The 13,014-nt window shown below is 51.2% G+C and overlaps 2 protein-coding genes across 2 annotated transcripts in view; one reads left to right on the plus strand and one right to left on the minus strand.

Moving 5' to 3' along the window:
- Positions 1–4,200, plus strand: part of nxn (nucleoredoxin) — a 60,552-nt gene extending 56,352 nt beyond the window's left edge. The window contains exon 8 of the mRNA XM_088616147.1: positions 3,558–4,200. Coding sequence (XP_088472273.1) covers positions 3,558–3,740 — 183 coding nt within the window. The 3' untranslated portion in view covers positions 3,741–4,200. The remainder of the gene's footprint in view (positions 1–3,557) is intronic.
- Positions 4,201–6,607: 2,407 nt separating this feature from the next.
- Positions 6,608–12,984, minus strand: mrm3a (mitochondrial rRNA methyltransferase 3a). The gene is made up of 4 exons (XM_088616139.1): positions 12,318–12,984; positions 9,643–9,887; positions 8,212–8,379; positions 6,608–7,251 (listed from the first exon to the last, which is right to left on the minus strand). Exons 1-4 carry the CDS (start codon positions 12,836–12,838, stop codon positions 6,683–6,685), a joined length of 1,503 nt encoding a protein of 500 aa, XP_088472265.1. The 5' UTR covers positions 12,839–12,984; the 3' UTR covers positions 6,608–6,682.
- Between the last annotated feature and the right edge of the window lie 30 nt (positions 12,985–13,014).

The raw sequence follows: 13,014 nt of genomic DNA on the forward strand, positions 1-13,014 counted from the left end.
AGTGGCACCGCGGCTTGAATAAACGTGACATTGTACAGCCTCGGCGATCTCCCAAACAAGCTCTCTTATCTCGATTTTGACTTGGCTGCCGTTTGCCATCTTGGGCTTTGTACACAGTGAGCAAGACTGGTTGCGGTTCCAAAAGAATAGTTTACACAAGGTTAGTTGCTACCCAAAGGTGATGCCTGGTGCCAAACAGACAGCTGCAAGATTAAAATCTGCTCTGATCTCTGGAAACCGTCCAAGCACTGATTGCACTGTTTTTCCCTTGTCATAATAAACCCCCTCCTGGGGTTCGTTTTGGCCAGGTAATTTAATAATGAAATATTGGCAATATTCTTGGAAGATCGTATTATTTTAGGAGACCGTGAAACCCAGAAAGAGAGAAGGCCTCCTTTAAGACTTTTGTGCTTCTGTTGTGCGTTAATCTAAAGGTTTTGCCAAGATTGCATTTTGTCTCCCTTGTAAAATTTCACATAGCAGCTGAACACTGGGTTACTGACCTGTACAGGGGAAACGTGCATCACATCCCTCAGAGAACACCGCATGCATCCCAGAAATACAATAGATCAACCCCTGGAAGTATCTGCAAGATGGGCAGAGCAGCAGCTCAAGCAGATACTGCTGATCGATTGCGATTCCTGATCGTACCCACTCTGCACACGGCCGGCCGGCAGTGGCTGCTGTGAACTCTGTTTTTTTCCTGACTCACGCACAGATGGAGAACAGCAAATAGCATGCCTAGCTATAATGGTTTGTCCTTTTTAGGTAACAAAGCAGCTGAACAGCTGGGAGAGAAAGAAGTCTGATTGCACAGATTAATCCATTTAGGTAGCAGGGCTGGAGGAGAATTCCATATAAAAGCAGACGATGTTAATCAAGGCCATCCTGGAAATGAAGGGGTTAATGGCTCGGTGGTGTTGCAACAGTGCCACCTGCTGGCAGATTTTGAAAGTGTACAATTCCTTTACACATTATTATGAATTCCTTGGATTTATGTAACTCTTCATCCCAAAGGACCCCTAAGTTCCTGACGTATAGGAAGGGACCCAGTTTATGCAGCACTGAAGAACAATTGAATTCAAAGGAAAATTGAGGGAGGGAGGATTGTTCCAGGACTACTCTAGAGAGCAGTGCCATGAGATCTTTAATTACAGGATCCCAGTTTAATGTGTCTAATGTAATTGAAGGACAAGACCTCCAACAGCACAGTGTCCCTTGTCACCATACTGGGGCACTGATTGGCACTATTCAACTGGGACCTGAATTTTCTCTCCTACAGGTCCACTAGAGCTGCAGAATATTACCTAGCTGCTTTCACAGTCATTAAAAATGGCTTTTCACTGAAGCTTTCCTGAAAAATAAACGGGTTATTAATGGTTTGAGGAATGAGTATACAGTTTTGAGAAAAACCCTTTTTTTGTTTGTGAACCCTTGGAAATTGTATGGATTTCTGTATGAATGGCTCCTAAAATTTGATCTGATCTTGATCTAAGTCATAATAATAAATAAAGACAGTCTTATTTAACAAACAACACACACAACATTTTACATTGCCATATCTTTATTGAACAAATGGTTCAAACAATCAAGGTCATTGATGGAAAAAGTATGTGAACTTCAAGGATAATGACATCTTGAAAAGAGGCTAATTGGAGTCAATTAGCATACAATTATTCATGGAGAAATCCAGATAATTCACAAACTTTCTCACAACTGTATAAGATGAGGAGCTGGACTGGGGCTTGTGTGAGTGTAGCTGGACTGTGTAGAAGTGGGGTGTCCTCCTACCGTCCACAGACGGGCTGACTAGGTTAATTTGTGTCTCTGCATTGTCCGTGCATGTAGGTGTGTACTCCCTGTGCGTGCTTGCGCGTGCGTGCGTACACGTGCGAGTGTGCGTGCAGACGAGTGCTCTCTGCAGTGGGCTGGCCGGCTGGCCCCTGTGTTTGCCTGGTTAGGCTCAGACCCCTGTAGGGCGAAGCGGGCTCTGACAGTAGACAGGTGATGAAGGCCGGTGTAGTCTGTGATGACCCGCGCGCTGTTGTGATGTGTGCAAGGGGCTTCAGCGATGCAGGAAGCACGAGAGAGCCGCGTCTGCTGTTGTCCTCCTCCTTCCTGAGCGCAGGGCCTGGCTGGGGCGGTGAAGGGTTAAGACAGGCCCGGGGGGTCCGCAGTGAAACCAGCCCAGAACACAAAGCACAGGAAATGAGCTCCGTACACACCCAGCCTCTCCCGCCCGGATCACTGCCCTTGCTCCATCCCGCTCCGCACAGATTGAGGGGTTAGAACCGGGCCGTTCTGCCCGTTTCCCGGCCTCCCCCTGCGGTGTCGGTGTGTTTTGTGCGCCCTGCTTGAATTCTGCACGTGCTCTTGGCCGCTTCTGCTGCCAGCTGTGCCACAGTACGGTGTGGTACAGTGGTCCGTTTCAGAATGGTGCCAGTGGGGCAGCTGGTTGACGGGGTGTTATGAGTGAAGCAGTTGGCTGTTACAGTTTTTGCCCGGGCCGGGCTTCATTGAGTACTGTAGGCCTGCTGCCCAAACCCCGGAGCTCACAGTGTTGTGGCCCCTGTATGCTTGCGGAATTCATTCTGCGATTTCAAGTGGGATCCTGTGCTTCCCAAGGAGGTGCTGAGTTTGAGCTGCTTTAATAACAGGCTCGTGTTGTATTGCTCATTCAGCTGTTATTTAATTCTTTGTTTCATAAGAAAAGCGTGTAGCCCTTATTTTAAGAAGAATCCCTAGAGGAACTGGGGATTAAAGCCTCTGTAAGTCGGAGGAAGGCAGCTTGGTCTTTTATAATAATAATAATAAACTTTATTTTATATAGCGCCTTTAAAGGTGGCTTCTCAAAGAGCTTTACAGAATGACAACAATAAATAAATAGAATACACAAGATAAAACACAATTATAATATACAGGGGAGCCCGTGGATGGTGGTACTGAGAAGAGCAGAGGGGTGAAGAATGGAACCAGTTCAGTAAAGGCTTTTCTAAAGAAGAGGGTTTTGAGTCTGGATTTGAAGGAGTTTAGAGAAGGTGACTCTCTGATATCCTTGGGCAAAGAGTTCCAGAGGGGCATAGCAGGAGAAGGCCCTGTCACCCATAGAGTGTAGACGGGCTTGGGGGACAGCAAGGAGACCAGAGTTGGAAGAGTGAAGGTTGTGAGGTGGGGAGCAGGGCAATAATAGTTCAGACAGGTACTGAGGTGCCAAGCCATGCAGAGGCTTTGTAGGTGAGCATGAGGATTTTGAAGTCCACACGGAATCTGACAGGAAGCCAGTGCAAGGACTCCAGGATAGGAGTAATGTGATCACTTGCACTGGACCTGCTCAGGATTCTGGCTGCCGAATTTTGGACATACTGCAGTTTGCTCAAAGTAGATTTAGATACCCCAGTGAGGTTCCAACACTTTTCCAACACTTCAGTCTGACGGGATCTTCCTGAACTTCACTTCTTTACTCGCTGAAGCCCGCTGAGAGGGTCAGGGCTGTGTGGCGCTTGAACACACTGCGACCTCACCCGGCCTCTCCTGTGTCCGTCTGTCTCTGTGCGCAGGACGACATGAGCGACTCCCTGCGCGATTACACCAACCTGCCAGAGGCGGCGCCCCTGCTCACCATCCTCGACATGTCCGCCCGCGCCAAGTACGTCCGCGACGTGGAGGAGATCACGCCCGCCGTGGTGGAGCAGTTCGTGGGGGACTTCCTGGCCGAGAAGCTCAAACCCGAGCCCATCTAGCGTGGACAGAACCGGACTGTACCCCCACTCTTCCCTTTACCTGTACACAGCACCCCCTCCCACACACACACACACTGCCAGACTGTTAGAGCAGAGCCTCGCTTTTAACTGATGTTTTACACATTTTCTATTAACTTCCATCCTGAGGTCCTCTTCTCCATCTCCTGTGGTGCCTTTCATTGACTACAGCGCCCCCTTGTGTTCCGAATCCTGAAGTGCAAGCATTTTTTTTTCTTTTTTTGCTGTTGCTATTGTAAGGATTATTTCAGCATTTACTGCAAGAAAAAAATAACTCCCCTCCAGAATGGACTGGTGTTCTTCTGTTTTTATTTTTCTTTCGTTTTTTTTAAACCTTTTCATTTTACCCAGAACACGCCTTTTTTTTTTCCTTTTTCAAAACGATCTAACTTGCCAAAAGATATTAAGTAAAACTGAAAAAAAATAAAAAGTATTCAATAAATGAGCTGTATTTCGGAAGCAGATGCTGTGCTGGAGCCGTGAAACGTGTGCCTAAGTTGCTCTGATGTTGAGTGTTGTCTCTTATCCGTGAAACAATCCTCCCAGCAGAGGAAGAGCACTAGAAGTAACAAGCCCTTGAAAAAAGAGAACTGTAGTGTATTTTTGTCATGCTGTGCTGTAAATATCCTTTTTGCAGATGAAAGTTTGCTGGGAAAGGGGGGATTTTCTGCTTGAGGCTGTCTCCCTTATCTTCCTGGTATGCAGAACTGCATAGATAGATACTTTATTGATCCCGTGAGAGAAATTGCAGTGCAACAGCAGCTTAACACAGCCACAGTGTAACAAATTATATAATAATAGTACAATACAATACAAGAGTTACTCACAGCCGGACACACAAAGAACAAACCAGAACAGAACAGTACACAGAAAAATCGTGTCACACATATGAATATAAATGTAGATATATAGATATAAATATAGATATAAATGTATTGCACAGGTCCCTGGCATATATTGCACAAAAAACGGTTGTAAACGGGAAAAAGAAAAAGAAAGAACTGATGTAGCAGTAGATGTGTAGATGCGTTCAGTCCAGAAACAGGTCACTGTCGATGTTCCCTGAGCAGCGGCGCTGTCAACAGCTGTAGCACTTCCAGGTCCGACTCGCCCAGGCTGGATTGAGGAGACAGTCTCGTTTGAGGTGGCGGTGGCTATTCTGGCTTATTTTCCCAGAGGGATTTTGCTCGATGGAGTTGTTGGCGGAGCCTAGGGCCGGGCAATGAAAGGGTTAATAGTGGATCTTCCTCCTCCAGGTCTCGTGTCAATACTGGTGACTGAGCTCCTGGAAGCAGTTTCTTAACCCCCCAACCCCAGTGTGAATTAGTGATTGGTATCAGATTGAATCATCGGACTGTGGTGGGTCAGTACCCTACCGGGTCGGTGTTAACTGCATGGAAACTAAGCTTGTCATCTCCTTTGCCTCCTTTATGAACCACTAGGAGACCAAGTTTTTAAGCCTTGCCCAGTAAGCAGCCTGCCAATAGGACTAAAGCTCTGTGCATCAAAATAGTAAGATAAGATCACTTTCTTGGCCATAAACAATTTCTTGCATTAGGAATTTGTCTTTTCGCAGACCCCAGCTTGCTCTCCATGAGACACACAGACAGGGAGAGAAGCTGGGGGTCAGCCACAGGAGCAGCTGGGGTGAAGGGCCTTGCTCAGGGGCCCAACGGAGTGGCATTCCTCTGCCTGCCACGGGATTTGAACTGGCAACCTCCCAGCCACAGGCCACAGTGCCACTGCTCCGCCCCCATGATTAGTAAATAATCATGCCAGTGCCCAGCAGGCGAGTTGGCACAACAGGCCCGATTCCTACTGGAAGACTGTCCTTCCATTCCATTCAGCAGCCAAAATCTGAAGGAATTTAGCACCTCGTGGAAATAACCAGAGTGCAGAATGCCCTTTCAGTTTCGGGAGCAAGAGCCAGCCCTTCCCCAGAGTAACAGCAGTAACTGTAATCACCCCCCTCAGCAATTCTTTCTAGTTAAGAGACACGCACACAGGGGCAGCTGCTGGTCCCCCTCCCTTCTCTGAAACAAGCCGCATGGTTCCTGCCTGGCAGCCTGGTGACCCCGGGCCGTGCTGGGGTGTCCCAGACTCCGGGGCGCCCTGCCAGCACCGCGCGGAGGAGGAGGCTGGGGGACGTGGGAAGGGCGAGCGGACGAGAATGGAATGTCCTGTTGCTGGAACACGCCATCGTGTCAGTTCTGTGGGTTTCCTTCTTCTTTCTTGGGCTTTCCCATGTGGTTTGTGAAGCGGGCCCATGTGGACTTTTAACCTCCTGTAGCTGCTGCTGCTGCTGCCCGCACCCAGGCTGCGGCTCGGCCCAGCAGCGAGAGAGAGAGAGCCCAGCCGTGCCAAGAGGCGCCCACGGGTGTATTAAAGGCGGGGTGCCAAAGACGAACAGCGGATTTCCGGGCTCAAGGCTGGAAACTCGAGACCTGGATGGCCCTGGGTACTACTGCAGCGAGGGGCAGACGATCCTGCGGCCCGGCTCTGGTGCCCTTTAAACCCTGGCACCCGCGTGGCATTCAAGTTCCCCCCGGAAGACGACTCTGCCTGGAGGAAGGAGGACTATTGAGCTCAAGAGTCGCTCCGACTGGAAATGAAGGCCGGGAACCGCTGAGTACGTGTTCAGAGAAGAAGCTGTTGCTCCCCAAGGGAGGGATACTGGGCTTCTTGGGAAACGGATGTTAAACGCGGTGGTATGCACCGAGATCTCGGATGTGGTTTGTTCCTACCATCACTAAAACGGGCACAAAGGAAGTTTAACTTTAAACACATGGATCCTTGCAAACCAGCAAGTAACTGTCACCTCATGTCGTAAAAAAAGAGGAGTAACGTGCTGCTTTGAAAAAGAAATATTTAATAGTGTATTAACTGTTAAATGACCAAGCAGACACCGGAGCACGGAGGGGCGGTCAGTGTCCTGCTGCCCTGGCCTCGGCGCTGCTGTGCTTGCCCCGCAGACTCAGCTGTCTCTTGGCTTCAAACAGCAGGATACTGGCCGCCATCGCGGAGTTCAGACTGTCCACGCCGGGAACCATGGGAATCGCCAGCCTCCGCCCTCTCGTCCTCTGGGCCAATAGCAGCGCCTCCAGGCTGAGTCCGTGAGTCTCTCCGCCAATCACGACAGCGGTGTGGCTCCGGGCCCAGTCCTCGTGATACAGCTGGGCCTCCACCACCGGGAGCGACAGCTGGGCCTCTTCCTCCTCCTCGGAGTCGGAATCCGAGTCGGAATCGGCGGGGGTCTCCCTGGAATGGGAATTCCTCGGGCCGGGTCCGCCTTCTGCTTTGCGGGGTGCTGTGGAGGGCGCCCCCTCTCCAGGGGTCTCCCCAGCAGGGCTGCAGTTGTCAGCCAGGTGCACGGTCACGGTCTCCTCCAGGAAGCGGGGAATCTCACTCCAGGGCAGGCCGGGAATGATGGGGAGGCGGAAGTGGGCGCCCATGGCGGCTCGCAGCACCTTCGGCTCCCAGACGTCCACGCAGCCTGCGGGGTGAGAGGGGGACAGCGATGAGACCCCCAGGGCCCCAGTATAAAATCCCCCCGGCGCAGAAGCCCCAGCGTGGTTACAGCCCCCCAGTCCTGCTGGCTTCTGTTCCCTTACGCTGGTGAACGCTTCATTGATCTAACAGGATTGTGGGGAACTGTTTGACTGTTTTCAGCTCTCAAACAACCAGAGCTTGACTTTAAACTATTGCGTTTCCTCCCCGTCAAAAAGCCCAAACCTTTGAGTATAGAAAAACAGCAAAGGTTCCTATTGAGCACCATAATTCCATTCAGACTTTAATGTTGTAATTAAGCTTGGCTGGAAGGAAAACCAGGAACAGGAATGGAAGCTGCTGGGCTAAGCAATGGAATATGGGCCACATCCGGACAGTGCCAGGGGCTGCAGGTGGCTCAAGATCTGCGCCTGTGGCTGGAAGGTTGCCGGTTCAAATCCCGCAGCCGGCAGAGGAATCCTACTCCGTTGGGCCCCTGAGCAAGGCCCTTCACCCCAACTGCTCCAGGGGCGCTGTATAAATGGCTGACCCTGCGCTCTGACCCCCAGCTTCTCTCCCTGTCTGTGTGTCTCATGGAGAGCAAGCTGGGGTATGCTAAAGACGAATTCCTAATGCAAGAAATTGTATAGGGCTAATAAAGCAACATTATATTATTATTATAAAGGACTGTATGAGCACTGTGCAACACATCACCAGTTCATAAACAAGCACACAGAGTGATGTAGCGCCCTCTAGTGTGCACTCAGTGCAGCGATTCTCAGTGCTGTGTGGTGCTCAGTATTTGGGAACTGCTGGAGGAGGCCAGTTAACTGTAGAAGCATCCCACACGTAGCCCTGGTGTATCGACTGTGGTATATTCATCCCCCCGCCAGGGCTCGATTTCCATGAGCTGCTGCCCCTTCCTGCATCCACCCCCCCTGCGTCTGCCCCCGCTGCGCAGTCTCACCCCGGGTCAGCAGCACCCGCTGGCAGCCGGCGGCGGCGGCGCTGCGCAGGATGGTGCCCAGGTTGCCCGGGTCGCGGATGTTGTCGCAGACGAGGGAGAGGGGCAGGGCGTGCTCCCGCTGCTCCGGCGGGAAGGCCAGCTGCGAGGGCTCGGGCTGGGAGAAGATGGCTGCGGGGGGCGAGACGACGAGACGACGCGGCCGTCAGCTCCCGGCGCCTCCCGCTCCGAGGCGCCGCCGCGGCCCGCGGCCCATCGGGACAGCGGGCGGAGCTGCTGGTCTAGAGGGGGGTAACGGGGGCAGACTGAGACCGGCTGGGAGAGGGAGAGGGGTGGATTAGGGTTGAGGGAAAGGGATGGAGGGGTGGATTGGGGATGGAGGTAAATTAGGGATGGATTAGGGAAGGAGAGATGGAAGAGGGATGGATTGATGGATTAAGGATGGAGAGATGGAAGAGGGATGGAGGTAGACTGGGGATAGAGGGATGGATTGATGGATTAAGTATGGAGAGATGGAAGAGGGATGGAGGTAGACTGGGGATGGAGAGATGAGGGATGGATTGATGGATTAAGGATGGAGAGATGGAAGAGGGATGGAGGTAGACTGGGGATAGAGGGATGGATTGATGGATTAAGTATGGAGAGATGGAAGAGGGATGGAGGTAGACTGGGGATGGAGAGATGAGGGATGGATTGATGGATTAAGGATGGAGAGATGGAAGAGGGATGGAGGTAGACTGGGGATAGAGGGATGGATTGATGGATTAAGTATGGAGAGATGGAAGAGGGATGGAGGTAGACTGGGGATGGAGAGATGAGGGATGGATTGATGGATTAAGGATGGAGAGATGGAAGAGGGATGGAGGTAGACTGGGGATGGAGAGATGAGGGATGGATTGATGGATTAAGGATGGAGAGATGGAAGAGGGATGGAGGTAGACTGGGGATGGAGAGATGGAAGAGGGATGGATTGATGGATTAAGGATGGAGGTAGATTAGGGATGGAGAGATGGAAGAGGGATAGATTGATGGATTAAGGATGGAGGTAGATTAAGGATGGAGAGATGGAAGAGGGATAGATTGATGGATTAAGGATGGAGGTAGATTAAGGATGGAGAGATGGATTAAGGATGGAGGTAGATTAGGGATGGAGAGATGGAAGAGGGATGGAGAGGTGGACTAGAGATGATCCAAAAGTGAATATCTTTGAAATCACTCAAAATCTAAAGTTTAGCCTTTGGAAAAAAAACAAGGGAAATCACGCTTGATCACCACATCCTACCCATTTCTCCGGTGGTGAAGCATTCCTAGGGGAGCCTGGTTTCAGACTCTGGGCTCACCTGAATCAACAGAAGTGGCGCGCAGCAGCACCTGCCAATCCGGTCGCACCCGCCCCTGCAATCAACGAGCGGCGACCGCGGCGAACAGGCTCACCTATGACCCCCTGCGGCGCCACCAGGCCCGACCAGAGCTTGATGTCCTCGAACCTGACCTTGACCAGGCTGGCGCGCCGCAGCTTGTCCGCCGGCAGCTCCCGCAGCCGCTCGGCGGAGCTGAAGAACAGCGCCTGCGGGCGCGCGCCCGCCGCCAGCGCGTCGCGGATCAGCCGCCGGCCCTCCAGCAGCACCTTCCGCTGCTGCTCGCGGAACTTCCGGGAGCGCGCCGCGCTCGCCACCTTCCTGCGGAGACGAAGGGGCGGAGGTCAGGGCCCAAGCATCCCGGCCACAAGCCCGTCTCCCCCCTCCCCTGGGGCAGGCGGGACCGCACTGTGAAAGCTGGACCACTAGACTCAAGAACAGCTTCTATCCCGCTGCAGTGAGCATCCTCAACAGCTCACGGCCATCTCTCGGATTTCATACGCCAGCAGCCATATCACCCTGCAACTCACCACTGGCAGCCCCACTGGAGCTCAGCAGGTGTGAGCCTGGTCAGTACCTGGATGGGAGACCTCCTGGGAAAAACTAAGGCTGCTGCTGGAAGAGGTGTTAGTGGGGCCAGCAGGGGGCGCTCACACTGCGGTCTGTGTGGGTCCTAATGCCCCAGTATAGTGATAGGGACACTATACTGTAATCAGGCGCCGTCCTTCGGATGAGACATAAAACTGAGGTCCTGACTCTCTGTGGTCATTAAAAATCCCAGGGCGTTTCTTGAAAAGAGTAGGGGTGTAACCCCAGCGTCCTGGCAAAATTCCCCCCTGGCCTTTACCAATCATGGCCTCCTAATAATCCCCATCTCTGAACTGGCTTCATCACTCTGTTCTCCTCCCCTCTGAGAGCTGGTGTGTGGGGAGAGTACTGGTGCTGCACACTGGTGGTGGTGGAGGGGATCCCCATTACCTGTAAAGCGCTTTGAGTGGAGTGTCCAGAAAAGTGCTATATAAGTGTAAGCAATTATTATTATTATTATTAATGCACTCTGCACTTCTTGCATGTTTTTTTTTTACTACTACACAATTATCATTATGATTTATTACATTTGTAATGTACTGTCTACGTTGCGGTGTTGTCCCCAGAGATCAGCGCGAATAAGAACTCCAATGTACATCTACATACGGCAATAAACTCCTCTACTACTATTACTGGAGAACAGCTCACTGCTATGGTGGACATTGTTACTGCTCACTGTCTCAGGAAGGCTGGAAGTATGGTTAAGGATACCACTCACCCTGGTTTCTCACTTTTCTCCCCCCTTCCCTCTGGTAAGAAGCATAAAGTTTCTTATCACAAGCTGTCAGACTACTGAACTCTACCCCTACCACTGGCTCCCACTGATGGGGTTTTTTACGTTGTATGTTATTTAATTTGTTGTTGTTGCTGCTCCTGCTGCTCCGTGTTGATGTTTCTGGTGATTCCTTTAATGTCTTTGTATGGGAGCCCACATGCAAATACGCGTTTCATTGCACTTGTGCACATGACAAAATAAACTGAACCGAATGGGGAATAAAATACCAGGACAGCAGTGTGGGGCAGTGGTCAAGGGTCTGGACTTGTAAGTGGAAGGTAGAGGGTTCAAATCTCACGTGAGATACAGCAGTAAGAATGCACAGCTAGATAAATGGTTTGGATTAAAGAATCAGCTGTATATCCTGGTATTTACATTAAACATTAAACATTTACATTAACATTAAAACATTATTTTAAGCATTCCTTGGATTTATAAGGCACCTTCCATCCCAAAGCACGTCACAGAGGGGGGTCTCACTTCCTCACCCCACACATGATCATTAAGTGCAGCTAATTGCAGGGACGTTTCAGGGAACCCAGCTTAAGTCCAAGTGATTCTTCTGCTTAAGTCCAGTCAGCTGACAACTGAGGCCGAAGGGAGATCTGAACAACAGTGGTTGATCCATCCATTTTCTATCCGTTTTTTCCAGTCCAAGGCTGGAGGGCAGCTGGAGCCTATCCCAGCAAGGGGCAGGTGTAGGGCAGGATACAGCCTGGACAGGATTCCACCCCATCACAGGACACACACACACACCTGGGCTTGTTTTCCCAGAAGCCAATTAACCCACCAGTATGTCTCTGGACTGTGTGGGAGGAAACCCACACAAACACGGGAAGAACATGCAAACTCCACACGCACAGCTCCCCCAGCCCGTAACTGAACCCAGGGCCCCCGCACTGCGAGGCAGCAATGCTGACCACTGTGCTGCCACGGCAACCACAAATCCTCATCGACCTTTTCAGAGATTGTGTTCGTTTCTTTAAAATTTGGACCAGAAACTGGGATCACTGAGGCAAAGCCCATCCTGGCGGCACAGAGCACATGGATAAATTCATCCTGGGATGGACACGCATCTCACGTCCCGGGTGTAGAGACACCAATTAACCTGGACAGCATGTCTCTGGACCTGAGTAGGAGAGACCATGCAGATTTCCCACAGAAGGCCTATACTGAGCAAGCTTGCCGAACATACTTGATATCTGCTGGCCCACTTAAGAAAGCAACCCGAACAAGTGCCCGTAGGTCGCGGATCTAAAAAAGCCGACCGCATCACTATGAGATGGGCGTCTTATTCACGTCATTGTACTGCACTGCGACGGAATAAGAGGGGGCTCGCGAATCAAGCGCAGGGTGACCGCAGACGGACACAGAAAGAGGGAACTCACGCCAGTCTCTTGTCTCCGGGAAAAGCCTTTTCATAGCGGAGCCCATGTAGCTCGTCGTGGGGATCGGAGACAGGGACAGGAGCTCCGCTCTTTTTTACCGATTCAGCCAAAGGCGGTCGCTTGCCTGCGGAGCCTATCGCTTCTTTTTTATTTTTTTGCCAGTACTCTGGAATGGATCTGCCCTCGACCTCGGATTTTGGCATATTATGACCCTTCTCTGCGCTCTTCCTGGGGGTACTGGTGGCTGGCTGCGCTCGGATACCCGTTTTGTCAAACGAATTTGACGTCGACGGATCATCGGACTCATTTTCTGGATACAACACCCTAACTGGTTTCCGTCTCAGAGCCCTGACGTATCTCTTCGCAACAATGCATTGGTTTTCTTGCACTGTCAGAAAGATATTTGACTCTAGGTTAAAAAGACCACGACTCGCACGCTTCAAGAACGCAGCCATATTTTTTTTTCGCCGATAACTGATGACCTCACATCCGGTGTGGGTCATTCTATTTTCTACCCACATTCCTGACGTAAAGGCGGGGCATGGGAGGGGAGTGCTCTCTTACGACGAATAAGAGCGATCTACAACAGCAATACGGGTGGAAAACAATTACCCCTCCGGCTTTGTAGGAGTTAGGGTGCGCAGATGCTCCACGAATCATCGAGAATCTGTTGAGTCTCAGCAAATTCAGACAGCGA

This window comes from Lepisosteus platostomus, chromosome 22 (assembly GCF_059453375.1).
Source record: "Lepisosteus platostomus isolate fLepPlt1 chromosome 22, fLepPlt1.hap1, whole genome shotgun sequence".
NCBI classification, from domain to species: domain Eukaryota; kingdom Metazoa; phylum Chordata; class Actinopteri; order Semionotiformes; family Lepisosteidae; genus Lepisosteus; species Lepisosteus platostomus.